Source organism: Ailuropoda melanoleuca, chromosome 7 (genome assembly GCF_002007445.2).
Source record: "Ailuropoda melanoleuca isolate Jingjing chromosome 7, ASM200744v2, whole genome shotgun sequence".
Taxonomy (NCBI): Eukaryota; Metazoa; Chordata; class Mammalia; order Carnivora; family Ursidae; genus Ailuropoda; species Ailuropoda melanoleuca.
This window is the reverse complement of record NC_048224.1, coordinates 18495390-18512902: the sequence shown is the minus strand read 5'-3', so window position 1 is coordinate 18512902 and position 17513 is coordinate 18495390. Positions and strand designations below refer to the sequence as shown.

The window sequence follows — 17513 nt, the reverse complement described above, 5'->3', positions numbered from 1 at the left end:
AAGTTATGAACATTTTCTAGTTTGTTTCTAGGCTGCTGTGGCAACCAAAATATTGTTTTACTTATTATTTATAATGTATTTTTATATCAGAGCAGTGTACTTTTCTTATTTTTGCTTTTTTATTGTTTTAGGTGAATTTTAGAATAGTTTTATATTGTAATTTTGATTGAACATGTAATTTTCATGTAATTTTGATTGAACATAGGGTTCAGAGCCTTACTATAAAAAGAGCTCTTACAAGTTAGTAAAGTTTGCTTTTTCATTTTAAGATTTTGAACTCTATTTATGATATAAATGTTGCAAATACTTTTTACCAATTTGTCATTTTTAACTTTTTATGGTGTCTTCAATTTTAAAAAATTCAAATATATAAATATAAAAATACTTTCCTTTTCAGTACTTCGTGTTTCTGTTTTACAAAGGCTTAGTCCACACCAAGTTTATATGAAATAATCGCCTATATTTTCCTCCAGTATGTTTACAGTTTCATTTTTTAAATATAAAGTTTCTAAAACATCTAGAATTCTGTGTGACGGAGGGGTCGATTTTTAAAAATAAATGATTTGGGGGCGCCTGGGTGGCACCGCGGTTAAGCGTCTGCCTTCGGCTCAGGGCGTGATCCCGGCGTTGTGGGATCGAGCCCCACATCAGGCTCCTGTGCTGTGAGCCTGCTTCTTCTCCCACTCTCCCTGCTTGTGTTCCCTCTCTCACTGGCTGTCTCTATCTCTGTCAAGTAAATAAATAAAATCTTTAAAAAAATAAAAAATAAAAAATAAAAATAAAAATAAATGATTTGAATTATTTGAATGCACTACTGAATGCTCCATGCTTTTCCAACTATTTTGAAATGTCACCTTAATCATTATGTTCTTATGTATGTCTAATTTTGTTTCTCATCTACTCCATTTCACCAGGCACCAATAAACTACACCACTGAAATTATTGTACTTTTAAAATAAATTTGAATATCAGTATTAGCAGGTATCTTCTCTCAATAATGTTCTTCAGACATCCTCCCACATTTATACTTCTAGGTATTCCCCCCCCAAAATTATGTGTAATAGTATGCTGACAAAGAAAGAACAAAGAAGAATTATTATAGACAGGCTTTCCAACTTCTACCAGGACATATGCACAAGAATTCAATAGAATTGTTTGAAACTTACTCCAGTTGCCACTCGAATATTTCCTGATGGGGGTCGTATTCCAGAAGGAGGTCTTCCAGGCAACCCAATTCCACCTCGTGAAACAGGGCGAGCTGCAGAAGGTTTGTGATTACTGGCCATTGTTAGTTCACTTTAACCACTATTTGGAAACAAGAAACAGTTCAATTCTTCTTTGGTGTCTTCTATAGCAAGACATTGGACATTCACATAGCTTTCCTTTAAACATTTAATCCACAATAACTTTTCTTGCAAATTGCCATTCCAAGTACCACTATAAGGCTAAACCTGCTTCATTTTGTTCAAGTTTGACATTGTTACATTTAGAATGGAACCATGAAATCATTTATTATAATATGCCTTCCTCAGTTCCCTATTTTCTTACCAAAATGCAAGCCCTTCTGTCTTGAGCTCTTCCTATATTCTCGTAAAATTTCTCTTTTCTGACATATCCAGCACCTTTCTTCTCTCCCTACTTTTTCTCTGGGCTGTTGGTATATGATTCATTCCCTTATATTCTCAACCCTGTTATCAAATACTTCATTTTACTCTTTGCTCTAATAGAATCCCAGCTTGCCCCCAAAACACTTTCAGTAGGAAAGGCTGTTTTAGCTTCTCAATACACAAATCCAAAACAAAGGGAGTGCACAACACTCCCCTTGCTCCCAGCGTCACTTTCAAAATATTATTATTCCAAATCTTTAAAAAAAAATGAACAAGACTCTCTTCCTTTGCAACCTTATTGCCTCGGATCTTTCCTCATTGCTTTTATCTATGGACCACCTAATCTCTCCCCCCATCTTCACTAAAGTCTTTTGTACCTAGTTCAGTCTATTTCAGTTCCACCAATGTCCTAGATGACTTTCACAGGGATACTGGATTCAAAACCTAACATTCTAGGTCACTGTTCCCTGACCTAAATTTCAGTAACCATTTCAACTCCATTTCAGTCATCCATAGCTGTGGGTAAACCTGGAGCTTGTCATCACCTGGAATTGTTTCACCTCAGTATCAATCAAAATACTTCATTCTCTGACATTAACCTCCACTCCTTATACCTATCTCATCTTTATTCTCACTACATCTCCTTTTAAACCAGTTCCTTAATTCACTCATTCTGTCCCAGTTTTTCAGCCCCCTCCTTTACTCATCAGAATATATTATTTAAAGTTTGGCTGGGGTGCCTGGGTGGCACAGCGGTTAAGCGTCAGCCTTCGGCTCAGGGCGTGATCCCGTCGTTACGGGATTGAGCCCCACATCAGGCTCCTCTGCTGGGAGCCTGCTTCTTCCTCTCCCACTCCCCCTGCTTGTGTTCCCTCTCTCGCTGGCTGTCTCTACCTCTGTCAAATAAATAAATAAAATCTTTTAAAAAAAATAAAGTTTGGCTGATAATTTAGAATAGCATTTTTCAGATTATGGGTCACGACGTATTAGTGGGCTGTAAAAACAATTTGGTAGGTTCTGATCAATATATTTTAAACATGAAATAAAAAAATATAAGAGTTTACTGCACAAAGGAAGGGTATTATTTCACTAAATTTTGTTTCAGTTATGTTTACATAAATTTACACCTTAGTGAAAAAATATTGCTAAAAACCGCTAATCATCACTTAAGCTTTCAGCAAGTCCTAATCACTATTAACAGATGACTACAACAAATATAATAGCAGTTTGAAGTATCACCAGAATTACCAAAATGTGACAGGCATGAAGTGAGCAAATGCTGTTGGGAAAAAGGCGCTAGCAGACTTACTTGATGCAGGTTTGCCACAAACCTTCAATTTGTAAAACAAAAACAAAAACAACACAGTATCTGAGAAGCTCAAGGAAAATGAGGTATGACTGTTGTCAATGTAAAATTAAACCCTATTACTCTAGCTTTCCTGATAACTTTAAGAAAATGTACAATATATAAAATTTCCACCTGATTGCCTCTGCTTTACTGTCTTGGAGAAAGCTTAGCATTACATCAGTCCCAGAGGGTAAAATACAAAGGGTCATTAGTAACAAACATGCCACTAACTCCTGGGTCATTCACACAATGTCCACCGTTATTCACACAGAGAAGGAGCCTGGCCTTTGATTTCAGAAAAATGAGACACACAAACTTTAGCTCTGACAGTTACCAGCTATATAATCCCCGCTGGATATGTCTCCTCATCTGTAGGACCCAAGTGTGGCAATGAGCTGTAACTTAGAGCTGTTGTGAAGATTACAGATACTACATACAAAACATCTGCCTCCGAATTACTGCTACCATTATCCTCCCTAAACCAGCCATTTTAACATATATGAAGAAGCGGAAAGCTGCGAATACGAGGCAGAAATTTGTTACTTTGAGTAAAATGCCTCAGACCACAGTGAATTTTCTTTTTGAGGCTCTAGAATCCTTCTCTGGTCTCGCCTTGCCAGGTTTCCATAGGAGACTGTCTGAGGAGGTCTCTCCACACGCTTTCCTGGACTGGAGTCGGACTTCCCTAGCCTGGCGACAGGCTGAGGAGAATAGCTAAGAGGGGAAAAGTTCGGAAATATTTTCTTTGGAGCGGACCAGTTTCTCCTACGTGAGAAAACCGGAGCCCGAGGGACTGAGGGAGGGATAGATGACAACTGGGATTTCTCACCTCCTCCGTCGCGTCAGGAGGGAGGTCGCAGCGGTCAGAGGAGCTCCAACTTCTTTCCGAGGCCGCCACCCGGGCGGACCCCACCAGACTGTCGCGGTACCCGTTGGCTCACTCGCGACTCCTCGCTCTCCCTCGCGCAGCTTTCCTAGACCCTCAGACCTAACCACTAGCGGCCCCGCGCGACTGCGTATCCCGGCAACGGGGGCGGGGCGGAGAGAGAGCCCTCATCCTGATTGGCCAATCTTCTGCCTCTGCCCCGGTAACTACAAGCGAGGAGAGAGTAAACCGCTCTCGCGAGATTGCAGGGCTAATTTTTGTGGCCGAATACCTCAGTGCTTTTCTCGAAGAAATAGAAAACGGCGACTAGGCCGAGAAAGAACATTTTATTGGAAAATTTTAGTGTTCTCTATAATTACAACAACCTCTCTGATTGTGTGCCCGACCTGCATTCATTCTTAGCGAGTTTTATTATGTCGCTATGTCACCTCACATGTACTATCATTTAAAGTTACTTGTGGTAGGCAGCCTTGTACAGTCTTTTTACTTCTTATTAGAGATATTTTCCTTCCTGTTAGGACTGCACAACATACACAGCATTAAGTATAGATGCGTTTCTGGTACCATCTATTCCTCATTTGGTTGGAAGCTTCTTATCTTTTAAGCTTACTTTCAGAGTTCTTTTGGTCCAAGTTTGTGAGGAAGGATGAATTAAATGGACAGTAGTCTTAAAATAACTATTTTAGTATCAGTATTTTAAAAAAACAATGCAAGAACTACTTCATCTTAAATCCCACCGATCTAGTAAGTAACTACCAGTTTTCTTCCAGTCTTCCTACAGAGTTAATGTGATTGCAGCTATAATCATAACATACATATATATTGGACTTTAAACGTTTTTTTACATTATTTCCAACTTGCATACATTATTTATATCCAGATTTATTTTCTAATATGTTGCCTTCAAGAAGTTTAAAATGAATTTAATAGAAAATGAAATAATGTCATGTGGCTAACTTCTCACTTCAAGTTTGTAAGATATTTTTATGTAATTCTCCCATCTGAGCCCAACATATTTGTAATGGTCATTTATTATCCTTTTGGTCACTGTAGTGAATGGTAGTAGCATTGGCCACTCCAGAATATGCCACTTTCGTATAAGGATTATTTTGAGCTAAATGCAATTGGAAAGAAGGAGATACAAGAAAAGCTACCACTCCCCTATTTGCGTAAAAGCAGGACATAAATTTTCAAAGGTGTCCCTTCTTGCCTCTCTCTACCAGGAAGGACAAAAGTTAGTCATAGGAGACAACTTTAGACCCTTTGTCAGCCTAGAGACTACACGGAGGCGTCTACATAACGAACTTCACTAACTGGCCTTCATCTACCATTAGCTCCTCATATATTTGCCTCTCCATAATTTGCTGCCTCTAAAGACTTGAGGTCCTTTTCTTTTCTTCTGTAAACACTGTTCGTTTGTTAAGATGTTATATAAACCCAGACTCTTGAGTACTCGTTTCTGAGTTTCTCTTGTAAATATGAGATATACATGTTAATAAGTGTTTTTCTCTTGTTGATCTGTCTTCCGTCACAGCGCCCCACGGAAAGCCTAGAATGGTAGAAAGAAAAAAAAGATTTTTTCTTTCCCTACATCTGCTGCTCAACTACTCCGTACACAGAATTGTCTGAGAAGCTACTGACACTATGGAGATTTCTCCCTGAGTGCCTTCAGACACAAGGGAGGGGGATTCAGCATTTGTTATTTGTATGCAGATGTCACATTTGGGAGAAATGTTCTAAATCTTATAATTGCTTAACACATAAAATATTTTTAATATTTTAGAGTACCGAGAACGCAACTTAGCGTTCACAGGATTCAAGGCAAATGATTGATTACAACTTGGTCCCTAGCTCTCTCGTTTTAACTAAAAAACAACGTTTAGCTTGTGAAAATTTCCAGAGACTGCAGAGTAGGTTTGGGGCAATCTGGGCTAAACTGCCCTGACACAACGACCTAAGCAATCTTTTTCAACCACAAGAGAGCGCGCAGCCCCTCGGATCAAGATAAAATATACGGATTCGGCGCCCTTGAGGCTCGGGTCCCACTGGCGCGTGGCATTGTGGGACTTGTAGTCCCGGTCCACATGTTGCACTACAGTTCAGCCAGGACTCGGAGACGACTCGGGCTCGGAAAGGACCTGGATTGGGGCGATCGGGCGAAACGGCCGGACGTTAGCTCTTCCTTGGCTGGCGGTCCGAGGCGCGGGAGGGAAGCGAGCTTCAGCTCGGCGTCAGCCTCAGCAGCCGGGACGCACACGCTTTGCGTCATGGCGGGCTGAGACCGATGATGAATTCCGGCGTGCATGTCAGGGTTGCTGTGTCACTCGGCCCGTTCGGCGCTCCCCTTTCCCGTCGCCCTTCCGCACCGGCTCTCGGGCTCTTCCGGTCCTCAGCGGCCTCTCACCTGCAGGCCCCTCGCCTGCCGCGCTTCGGCGCACCCCCGGCCTCCCCTGCGGACTGACCTCGCGCGGTGCCTGGGCCCCGGGCGCCGGACCGACGAGGGCCATGGCGAGCGGTGCCGCCAGGTATCGGCTAAGCTGCTCTCTCTCAGGTCACGAGCTGGATGTGCGGGGCCTGGTATGCAGTCTCTATCCGCCGGGGGCCTTTGTGTCCGTGTCCCGAGACCGCACTACCCGCCTCTGGGTCCCAGACAGGTGAGCGCTGCAAGTCCGGGGGCTCCCACCACCCACCCCCGCCTGTGTTGCAAGCTTCTAGTGCTGATGGGAAGAGAGGGACGCTTCCCTGCTGTTACTCTGCACTCTCCCCGGCCTTCACTCCAGTCCTCGCCCCCTCCCAGTTCTGAGAGCACTTGTACTCTGGGCGCACTGTGTAAGAAACCCGTGAGATTTAGGTAGAAAGAGCACCGCTTTCGGGTAACAGACGTACATTCTTGTCCTAGCGGATAATAGAGACGTATGTTCTTGTCCTAACTTGACCACTAACGGGTGGGTGACCTTGGACGAACCTCTTATCTATTGGGCGATGATTTCCTGTGTTTCTTTTAGATTTGAAAATTTATTTGTGCTAGGTGCACCACCCCAAATGAGACATTGTGAAACATCTGACATGTAATTGAAGTAAATCCTCTTTGCCTAGAATTTGCTCTGTAGTTTTCCCTCACATTTAATTTTTGAGAACTTTTAATTTTTGAGAACCTTAGTTCTGAAAAATTGCGTGGCAGAAAGTTGCCTTGGCTGCTCTCCTTATTGTCCAGATTAGAGTTTCTTAGTCTGGAGTGGGCCGTAGTGTGTGATGGGCCTAGATGGAGGGAATGAAACTTTTCCAAAGTTTTATGGATGTGTAGGGATGTACTGTTTTCTTGAGAGAAAGCCCATTGCCTTCAAAAGATTGTCAGAGGGATAAACCAAAAAGATAAATTAAGGAACAGAAGGTTAAGCTCAGGTCCAAATCAAGTTCAAGGGGTCAGTTCTGATTTGGCTGGTTGTAACAGGAAATTTATGACCCGGGAGACAGCTTTCAGTTCAGAAAGAGAAGACTTCAGATGATTTGCTTTGTTCTGTAGTAAGTCTCCCATTAGTATAGGTTTCCCTCAGAGTTTGGGTAACCATGCATAAATTCAGATGATAACTGTTGGTTGGGTGCCTCCTATTTGTTTACAATGCTGAAGAAGAATAAGACAACGGACAAGTTCCCCGTTTTCATGGAGCTTTCTTATAGTCTGGGAGGGAAGGTGGATCAGAAAAATGTAAAATAATTATTCACTGGCATGTGTACTATGAAAAAAGCAAATATAGATGTAGAATTGAGTGAAGGGATGTTAAAGGAAGCCCCTCCGAGGAGGGTTTTGTTTTTTAAAGCTGATACCAAGATGGACCTGGTCATGGGAGCAAGGAATGAGGAGGGATAAATTCAAAGAGCTTTGTAGAGATTAGGAGGATCAAGCACAGAGACGCTGGATTAAGAAAGAGGCAAGTCCCTTTGTGCCGGAGGGAATGAGGTGTGAGGTGAGGGCAGGAGCCAGAGGTTGGCTGGAACCAGATGCTATGTATGGTATGAGTGCTGTGAGGAGTAAGCAGAAGCCTTCAGTGAGTTTCATGCAGGGAGCAGCATGATTTGATTGACCTGTTGAGAAGTTCTTCTAGCTGCTGGAGGAGATTGGATTGCCAAGGAATAAATGTGGAAATCTGGAGGCTTTTGCTGTAGTGCAGCCAATACATGATGATAAAACAGACTAGAAATATTGTAGAGCAACCTCCTGTATTGAATTGGATGAGATGATCTCTAATGGTTTCTTTCTAAGATTCTGTGATATTCCAAATCACTTAGTAACACTAATACCTAACTTTTTGTGTATTCGAGTGTCATTACTGATTAAGCTTATATCTTTAAAATTGAGTTCAGTAGAAGCATATACCTAGTAGGATATAAACATTGCAGTAAGGAGTAACTAAAGGATGCCTGCTGTCATAGTCAAGTCCTGTCATAAAACTTCACATGTTTTGTAGGACTCTGCTAGCTTGACAAGAGCTTAAATCACTGGAGCGTTTGCATTTTTCAGGAACTTCAGGAATTTGAGGCTGAAATCATCTATTTGAAAAGTGGTGTTTTTTTTTTTAAAGATTTTATTTCTTTCAGAGAGAGAGAGAGAATGAGCACAAGCATGAGTGGGGGGAGGGGCAGAGGGCAAAGCAGACTCCTTGCCATGTGGGTCTTGATCCCAGGATCCTGGGATCATGACCTGAGCCGAAGGCAGACATTTAACCGACTGTGCCACCCAGGTGCCCGGAAAAGTGTTTTTTTTTTTTTTTTTTTAACTCATGTTTTTGGTTTTGTGTTCGAAATCATTCATGAATTTATTCAGCTAACACTCATTGAGAGCCTGCATTGTGCTGCCTGCAGGAGTGGATAGTGGGTGATGAGCGAGATAAGATTGTTTTCTCTCCCATTTCCAACTGCTTAGAGTAGGGCATGTCATAGTCACTGGGTGATGAGTCTTTTCTACACCCATATAAAAAGTGTCCTCAAGGCTGACATCCTGACGATTTCTATTTCATGGTATGTTAATAAAGTTAATGAAGTGCTGTAAATGTGGCCAAATAGTAAATGAAAATTGTTTTCCTGTGTACATTGTTGATAGAGTTCTTGATCAGGGTAGTTAGTATACAGATGGATTGGGAATGCTGGGGGAATTTAATTTAGTTTTAGGGAAGCAAAGTAGTTCTATTCTAGGATGCACTAAACAAGATACTGTGTCTTTCGCAAAAGCCCATTGAAAATCCGGAAACTCTCTGGGCCTTCAGAAGAGAGACATTATTTTTTGGTTATACACTGAACTGAACCAGTCAACATGCCATTGTTTCAGACTGCTTCAGGCCTCTCTGTAAGCCCACTTCAAATTAAACAATTTCTCAAGTCGGTTACCAACTGTTGCATTGCCTTTTGAAAACTACCCGTATTTGAAAGATGCAACTTCAGGTTTAAGGTTGTGTTTTAAATCTTCCCTGACCATGCTGAGGTTGAAATGATCTCTCCCTCATGTAAACACTCAGCACTTTGAGTCCTAAGTTCAGTAGTTCCATGGAGTTTGTTGAGAAATCAGAGCCATTCTCTTCTCAACTCCAATTTCCCTTTCTTGGAGGCAGAATTTTTCTCTCTTTTAACTGCTTATTTTTTGTATTTTACTTCCACATCTATGTATAAAGTGCTTTATTGCTATTTCTTTTTATTTTAAAAATATTTTAGGCATTTTTTGTTCATACTATGGAGTATTACAATTTAGCTCTCTTTCTGCCCCCTAACAATCCCCATCACATATGCATCTTTTCTATGCCCTAACCCTTGTAGTTAACCTTAATTTAGACGAAATCAGTATTTTATGACTGCACAGTCTGTTTACACCGGAGCTGTGGAATAAACTATGATAACTTTTCCTCAACCATTTTATGATCTCCCTGTAGCTAGTAAGTGCCCTCTTTTAGGTTTTCATTTGTTTCATTTTCTATGTATTTATCACCAATTCAACTTCATATTCCTAGCTAGTTGTCTAAATCTCTTCTCAAGACCTTTAGACACCCCGGATATTTTAGTCTCATCTTCCTGGCAATGAAAACTTTCTAACCCTGGTCTGTCTACGTCTGGTGCACAACAGACCCAGCGATCTGCCTTCATTTTGCTCTCCACAGTTCCCTCTTTTGGGCCTATGTATTGGATTTCTGTTATCTGTGTCCTTTTACTTCTTAGTTTTCTTTCCTGGTGATTACTGGAGCATATTCTTCAGGAACTTCCTGAAATAAAGTGCATTGGTGATAAATGTATTAGACCTTGCAAGTCTGAAAATGATTTTATTCTGCTTGCTACTTGAATAAAAATTTAAATGTTTGTACTACTGTTCTAATTCCCAAATAGTTTTCCTTCAGAATTAAGGAGCCATTGCTCCATTGTATTCTAGCCTTTAATGTTACAATTAAGAAGTCTGAAGCCAATCTGATTCTTGAGCTATTATTTTTTTCTCTCTGGAAGGCAGTGTATTTTCATGCATTGTTCTGGGCCTTTAGGGGGCCCTTTAATGTGAAAACTCATGTCTGTAAGTTCTGGGACATTTTCTTAAATCAGTTCTTAGGTTTCTTCCTCTTGATTTTCTCTGTCCTTATTTTCTGGAACTTTTAATTCAGATATTGAACTTGTTTCTGAATTTATTTTCCCTCTCTCTCTCTCTGCTGTATTCTCTTAGAAATTGTCTGTGACTTTTTGTGAAATTATGTTCCTGTTCCATGGTTGCAATATCTTTTATCTCTAAGAATGATAGTGATGATTTTTTTATTTTTATGTTATTTTTTTTCCTTCTTAGTGGTCTGTTTCCTTCAAATTGGTTTTTTCCCCTCCCTATTTATTTTGATCACTATATTTCATGGTGAAGAGGGCTTTCCCCAGATGTCTGGTCATCCTTGTTTTGTGCTTATTGTTAAGAGTGGAGGACCAAAAAGCTCCTGGGAGGGTCTTCTCATGGTTGGGGCTTGCTGGCTGTGAGCTTCAGTGTAGGGTTATCTGGCTGGACCATTTCATTGGACTGATCCGCCTGGAGGATGACTGCCCTTGTGAATGTATCCGTTCCTCATACCCCAAGTCTCAACTATGCCTTGTGTCCTTCCAGTCAAAGATTTTCAGCTTTTCTGGGTGCAAGACTGGCAGTTGTCTGCCTGGGATATATAGCTGCTTTTTTTCCCCCTCTTAACACTGGTATTAAGTATTTTTTTCCATCGATTCCAGAAATATTTAATGCTTACCACATATAACATTGTGTTAGGAACTTGGGGGGATAAAAAGAAGAATTAGATCTGGATTTTGCCTTTCAGAACTTCATAGACCACTAAAGAAGATGCACACAAACATCTATAGTAAGAAGTGCTAAGAGTCACAAATAAATAGATTTAGCGGTTTATATAATATAGATTTTTAAACACATCCTATCTTTTGGATTTCTGTAGGTCTGTTGATAAAATGCTTTCTAAAAGCATATTTAAAAAAATAATAAAGTGGATAAGTTAAAAATAGCTACTACCAAATACCTTCCTTTGAGGGTTTTTTCATATGATTTGGCCTCCAACTGATTCTGAAGATTTTCAGTAGTCTTCCTTATTCTAGTTCCTACCCTTTTTTTGTCCCTATTTCTGGGTAGTGCCGCTAATATTCTTGAGCTTTTTGGGGATTCATTGGCAGATTGGTCCTCTACTTTGCCTAATACCTACTTAGAACTCAGTTTTCTCAGGTCTCCTGTAGCCTTTGCTATTTTTTAATCAGCTTTCAGTATGCGAAGTTATATTCCTGTTTCTTTTTCTTCTCATTCTCCCTGGCCTTGTGGGTTTATGCTTTTCTTTGTAATGTGTGTGTATTTGTGTTTATCTGGGAGTCTTTTATATGCAATTGTCCTGTCTCCTTCCACTACATTGTAAACTTTTTGATTTAGCTTGAGTCATGGATATAATTCTTTATATTCCTCTCAGCAGCTAACTTACTGCCTTCACATAGTATATTGTAATCTGTTGTTTGACTTGTTAGGTCAGGCAAGTGATGCTGAGTGACTGATGAATAAAACAAATTGATAACCAACCTAACTAACTAACTTCCTTCCTTTCATGGATATAATTCTTTATATTCCTCTCAGCAGCTAACTTACTGCCTTCACATAGTATATTGTAATCTGTTGTTTGACTTGTTAGGTCAGGCAGTGATGCTGAGTGACTGATGAATAAAACAACCCTCCCTCCCTCCCTCCCTCCCTCCCTTCCTTCCTTCCAGGCTCCATGCCCAGCGTAGAGCCCAACACAGGGGTTGAATTCATGACCCTGAGATCAAGACCTGAGCTGAGATTGAGAGTAGGACGCTTAACCGACTGAGCCACCCAGGCACCCCAGAAGCTGATAATCTTTCTAATCCCAAGACATTTATTAAATATGCTGTGTCTCTAGAACAGTCGTTTTTATATCCCTGTATTCCCTTAGTTTGCATATTGGAGATGATTGATGGTCTAGCTATTTAGATACATACTATACTAATGGGTACTAAATTAATGTTTCATAGTGTGAAAATATCCTCCTTGTGTTTAAGGCTTCTTGATAGTAGATTCCATTATTCCTAATTGCATGAATGTTTCACTTCACTAGGGATTTCTGAGGGTGACAGTCACAGATGAATATAAATAAAGATGGAGTATGAGAAAAAGCCATTTATGATACTTGTTTCCCTCTCTTTCCTTCCTTATTCTTTCCCTTAATTAACATACTTTTCTCCGTGAAGTACAAATTAAACTTTGAATTTGATGTGAATCTCAATAGTAGCCAATAAAATTAGATATTTAATATTTAACTTAAAACAATAGATCCTTAAAGTAATATGTACTGTTAAGTTCAAACTGAACACTAAAAGAAAATGAGCACTCTGACAATTCATCTCATGTCCTATGCTAAGTCAGGGGCCACATGTATGTCTTATTAATTATCATGTCTTTCTAGTCCTAACAGGGGCTTTACAGAAATGCACTGTATGAGTGGCCACTCCAATTTTGTATCTTGTGTATGCATCATACCTTCAAGTGACATGTACCCTCATGGACTGATCGCCACTGGAGGAAATGACCACAATATTTGCATTTTCTCACTGGAAAGTCCAGCACCACTTTATATACTGAAAGGTCACAAGAATACTGGTGAGTATAATGCTTTGATTTTTTTCTATTTGAAGAAGTTTCATCCTTTGGAAAATAAAATTCACATATCTGCATTCTGTACTATTTATTGTGTTTGCTTTACCTATGGCTATAGCTTGGTAGTGAGAACCTTTTTTGATCGTCATCATTCTGTAAATTCTCTGTTACAGATTTATTGTTGTCATCAGTAAAGGTTGACATGCTTATATATGTAAAAAGTAGTGTTCCATTACAAAAGGAAGAAGCTGTAAAATTTTAATTCACTTTGTGGTTTTGTTTTTCAACTATTTTGTGCAAAGAATTAACATACTCAGGAAGATTAAAAATATTTCTTCATCTTTTCGTTGTTATATCTGTATTAAACAGCAGATCGAAGACTGAGAACAAATGTGTTTAGGGCCTTTATATCATAACTGAAGAATATTTTGAATATTGTTTTCTGTGATTTGTGTATATTTCTGATTGATGTTCCTGGATTTGTGTGTGGCTTCATGGCTCTTTGTTATAAAAAGATATGCTTATTAATAAGTGCAGTATGTGTACCTATTTTATGTCTGGATCTGTAAGCAAATAGTATGGCCCATCAACACTTTAAACTTAATTCCTTTAAAAAAATTTGTAAGATGTTTTGTGCGTATGTATGTGAAATCTTTAATACAGAGTGATACAGACTTTTTAAACTTTATTAAGGAAGTCTTGACATGTATATAAGAGTATAAACACAGTATTTTATAATGAGTTATATATAAAAGAGAATAATGCTCTTTTCCACCCATGTATTTACATAGCTTTATATGTATTGTTAGCATGCAGCCTGTCTTGTTTCATCTATCCCCTCTTCCACAACATTATTTTAAAGGAGATTTCCAATATTCTGTTTCATTTGTAAATACCTTAATATGTAGCTTTAAATTAGGGTTTGGCAAACCTTTTCTATAAAGGGCCAGATAGTAAATATTTTAGGCTTTGCAGGCCATGTGGTCATTTTTACAACTTTTCAACTTTGCCGTTGTGTACAAAAGCAGCCATTGACAATAAATAAATGAATGAGCATGTCTGTATTTCAATAAACCTCTATTTATGGACATTGAAATTTGAATGTCATAATTTTCACATATCGGGAAATATCTTTCAGTTTTTTCCCTCAATCACTTAAAAATGTAAAAACTATTCCTAGTTTGTACACTGTACAAAAACGGGTGGCCCATAGGCCATAGTTTGTTGATTCCTCTAAAAGATAAGAATTTTTTTTTTTTAATAATCATTACGCCTAAAACAAAACCTAATTTCTTATTATCAAGTATCCCATGAAGGCTTAAATTATACTCAGTTGTCTCATAAATGTTTTTTTACAGTTTGAACTGTGACTGAACTAAGGTCCACATGTCTTTTCATCTGTGGGTTTGTTTCCTTTTTTTTTCCCCTCTCTATTTGAAACCAGCTAATTTATCCTGTAGGCTTTCCTGCAATCTGAACTTTGCTGATTAAAGCCTCATTGTTTCCTTTTATATGTTCCTCAATCCCCTGTATGTCTTATAAGCTATTAGATCTAGAAGCTTAATTAGATTCAGATCAAGTTCTTGGCAAATACACGTTATAGGTAGTATTGCGTACTTTCAGTTGTAGCACGTTAAGAGGCACTTAACACCTCTGGTGATGTTAAGATTAATTAGTAGGTTCAAGTGTTGTATCATTCATTCATTTTAAATTCCCATCAGTCTTTTATGTAACGGTTTTTAGCATGTATTGATGATCACACACAGATCTAGTATTTCATTAAGATTTGCAAAATCTATGTACTCTAATTCTACCATTATTTTTGCATTTATAAGCTAGCCTTTTTTTTTTAAATATAGAATTTTCTCATATCAATTCTTCAGTTACATGGGAGACTTTTATACAGGGAAGGCAGGATAAATGCTCTTTTACTGAGTTTCAGAGTGAGCAGGTTTCCTAGCCTTTTTTTTTTTTTTTCATTCTCAAATTGTCCCATATTTGACCATTGGAAACCCCTTTAAATTGGCCCTGGTGGACTTTTGATAAGACCTTTAGCAGTCTTCCTTGCTTTTTGTACTACAGAATGTTCCAGGTTCACTTTACGCATTTCTTCTCCTAGACCTGAAATCAGCTGTTTCACCAAGAAGCCCTGTTTTTTGCTTTTGTTTTTTAATGGGGCAATAATAACTGGAAACCTCAGTTTGGGCTGTAATGGTGTTCAACAGGAATTTTTTAAACCTTATCTTGTTCTATAATTCTATAAAATATATACAGTTTCAAAGGAAAAACAACAAGGTATGTTCAAAGAAGTCTAGATTTAGTCTGTGTTGCCTTCTTGCACTATCTTTTTCCTTATATTTTTTATTAAATTTGTTAGCAGATAGGTATGTATATTTATATTGCTCCTTTATATATAAAAGATAAAAAGATACTATATGAAATTTTCTGCCCTTCCTCTTTTTGCTTGATAATATTACCACCTTGGAGATCTCTTTATTATGCTATATAGACATCTTCTTCATTCGTTTTTACAGTGGCATTTTTATTCACAGTTTAGCTCGCTGTGCTATGGTGATTCTAGCTTATTCAACTAGTCCCCTATTGATAGGCATCTGAGTTTGTAATCTTTTGCTAGTACAGATACTGCCATGATAAATGGCTCTGTACATATGTCATTTCCTCCTTTTGCAAGTGTCACTTAGGTATAATATCCATTTCTGGATCAAAAGATAAGTGCATATATGTTTTGTTATAAGTGCAAAGTAGTTTTTTGTTGAGTATTGCGGAGTCCCTTCATTAGTTGTAACTTTTTTGCATTTCCAGCAGCATCATGAGTCCCTATTTTCCTTACCAATAGAATATGATGTCAGATTTTTAGATTGTTGCCAAAATGATAAGTGAAAAGTGAAATTTGCATCTCTCTTTTTATAGAGAGGGGCATCTTCCTATATGAAAGGGATTTTTACCCTTTTTTTCCTGTGAACTGTATTAAAAACTCTTGCCCATTTAATACAGGGTTACTGGCCATTTTTGAAGCCCTTAATTAGAGTTATTAACCCGTTGATACAAATCACAGTTTTTTCCCCATTTTGTTATCTTTTTTACTTTGCAATTTTTTTTTGTAATGCAAAAGTCAATTTTTATGTAATCATGTTTGTCTTGATCTTTTACGGTGTTATGAGATCTCATAGAAATCTGTAGAGTAAAAACTACTGTTTCAGTTTTGTAGGGTGTTTTTTTCTGCCTGATCTATTTGTACTTTATTATAAGGTAATCTTTTGTTATTTTGTTAGTTTGCTTGATGTTTTAGAGGCCAAATATTACTTGTTTTTTTTTTTCCCCTCTTTTGATACCCCATACCATGCTAGTGAATTTAGCTAAAGAAATTAATGATTGACATTCCTATATCATTTTTTGGTCAGTTTTCTAGTCCAAATCTTATTTTCTAGATAGTAGAGTAGTACTATCTTTTAGTTGATATGTATAACACTTCCTAGTTACATTGTAAGTTGTGATTCTAAGTAATTTTATGTTATATTATATGATATCCTAAGGCTTTTCTCCCCTACCTATTCAAAGCTAAACGCTCCCTAAATTTACTATATTTACTACTCTTCTGGACATTTGAGTTTAAAGAACAACTGAGGATGCATAACCTTTAAGTTGATTTTTAAAATTTTTTAATTATTTGAAAAGGAACTTTTCATATAAATGGAAAATTTTACTTTGATTTCAGTATTCAGATACAGTAATCATATTTTTATGTGTACAGTAATCTGTTTTGGTCTTTGTCCCTATGACTAAGCATAGGTAATACTTTACAGATCCACAGAAGGTATTTTCTGTTTCAATTACCAAGACTATTTCCTGATTATCTAATTTTTTTCATTTTAAAGATTAAAATCATTTCATTTCTCTGAACTTTAGTTTCCTCATCTGTTAAATGGGAATAACAGCAGCACTTAGTTCCTGGGGTTCTTGTGGAATGTAATGTACTTTTTATGGTGTCTGGCACATGGTAATGACTGTGTATCTCTTAGTATCACTAAGCAAAGGTTTCTGCTTCTTTGCAGAAGCCCAACACCAGCACCTGTTTACGACTTCATATTTTACATACAAATCCTTTTTTCCTTTTGTCCTACTTGCTTTTCTACTTGTTTTTAGTTTTATTATATTATATATATTTATGAAAGTCACTTAAGATTTTTTTGGAGTAGAGTAGGTAACAAAATTTGGGGAATGTTTGTTTAAATGTAATCAGTACATATATCGTTCTTAAATTAGATTCCTATCCAGGTTAAAAATTGTTTTTTCCTAAAGTTAGTGGCCCCTTTTTTCATTTCCATATTTTTCTGCACAACTGTAGCTGATATTTTACAAGGGTTGCAGGAAGTTTCCTAAATGCCTGTTACATTTTTCAAATAGTCTAACACATAATGAATCAGAATAGGCTAAGTTATGTTATAGTAACAAACACTTCCCTGATCTCACTGTCATCACACTAGAGTATTT

General features: G+C 38.0%; 2 protein-coding genes across 3 annotated transcripts in view; one reads left to right on the top strand and one right to left on the bottom strand.

Moving 5' to 3' along the window:
• Nucleotides 1-3965, bottom strand: part of IFT74 (intraflagellar transport 74) — a 78418-nt gene extending 74453 nt beyond the window's left edge. The window contains exons 1-2 of the mRNA XM_034665556.1: nt 3785-3965; nt 1167-1305 (exon numbers count right to left, since the gene is read on the bottom strand). Coding sequence (XP_034521447.1) covers nt 1167-1286 — 120 coding nt within the window. The 5' untranslated portion in view covers nt 1287-1305; nt 3785-3965. The remainder of the gene's footprint in view (nt 1-1166; nt 1306-3784) is intronic.
• Nucleotides 3966-5898: 1933 nt separating this feature from the next.
• Nucleotides 5899-17513, top strand: part of PLAA (phospholipase A2 activating protein) — a 40705-nt gene continuing 29090 nt past the window's right edge. The window contains exons 1-2 of one of the 2 annotated variants that reach the window (XM_011237091.3): nt 5899-6495; nt 12811-13004. In XM_011237091.3, the coding sequence (XP_011235393.1) occupies nt 6347-6495; nt 12811-13004 (343 nt within the window). In that variant the 5' untranslated portion in view covers nt 5899-6346. The remainder of the gene's footprint in view (nt 6496-12810; nt 13005-17513) is intronic. The other variant, XM_002929090.4, reaches the window with a different exon arrangement.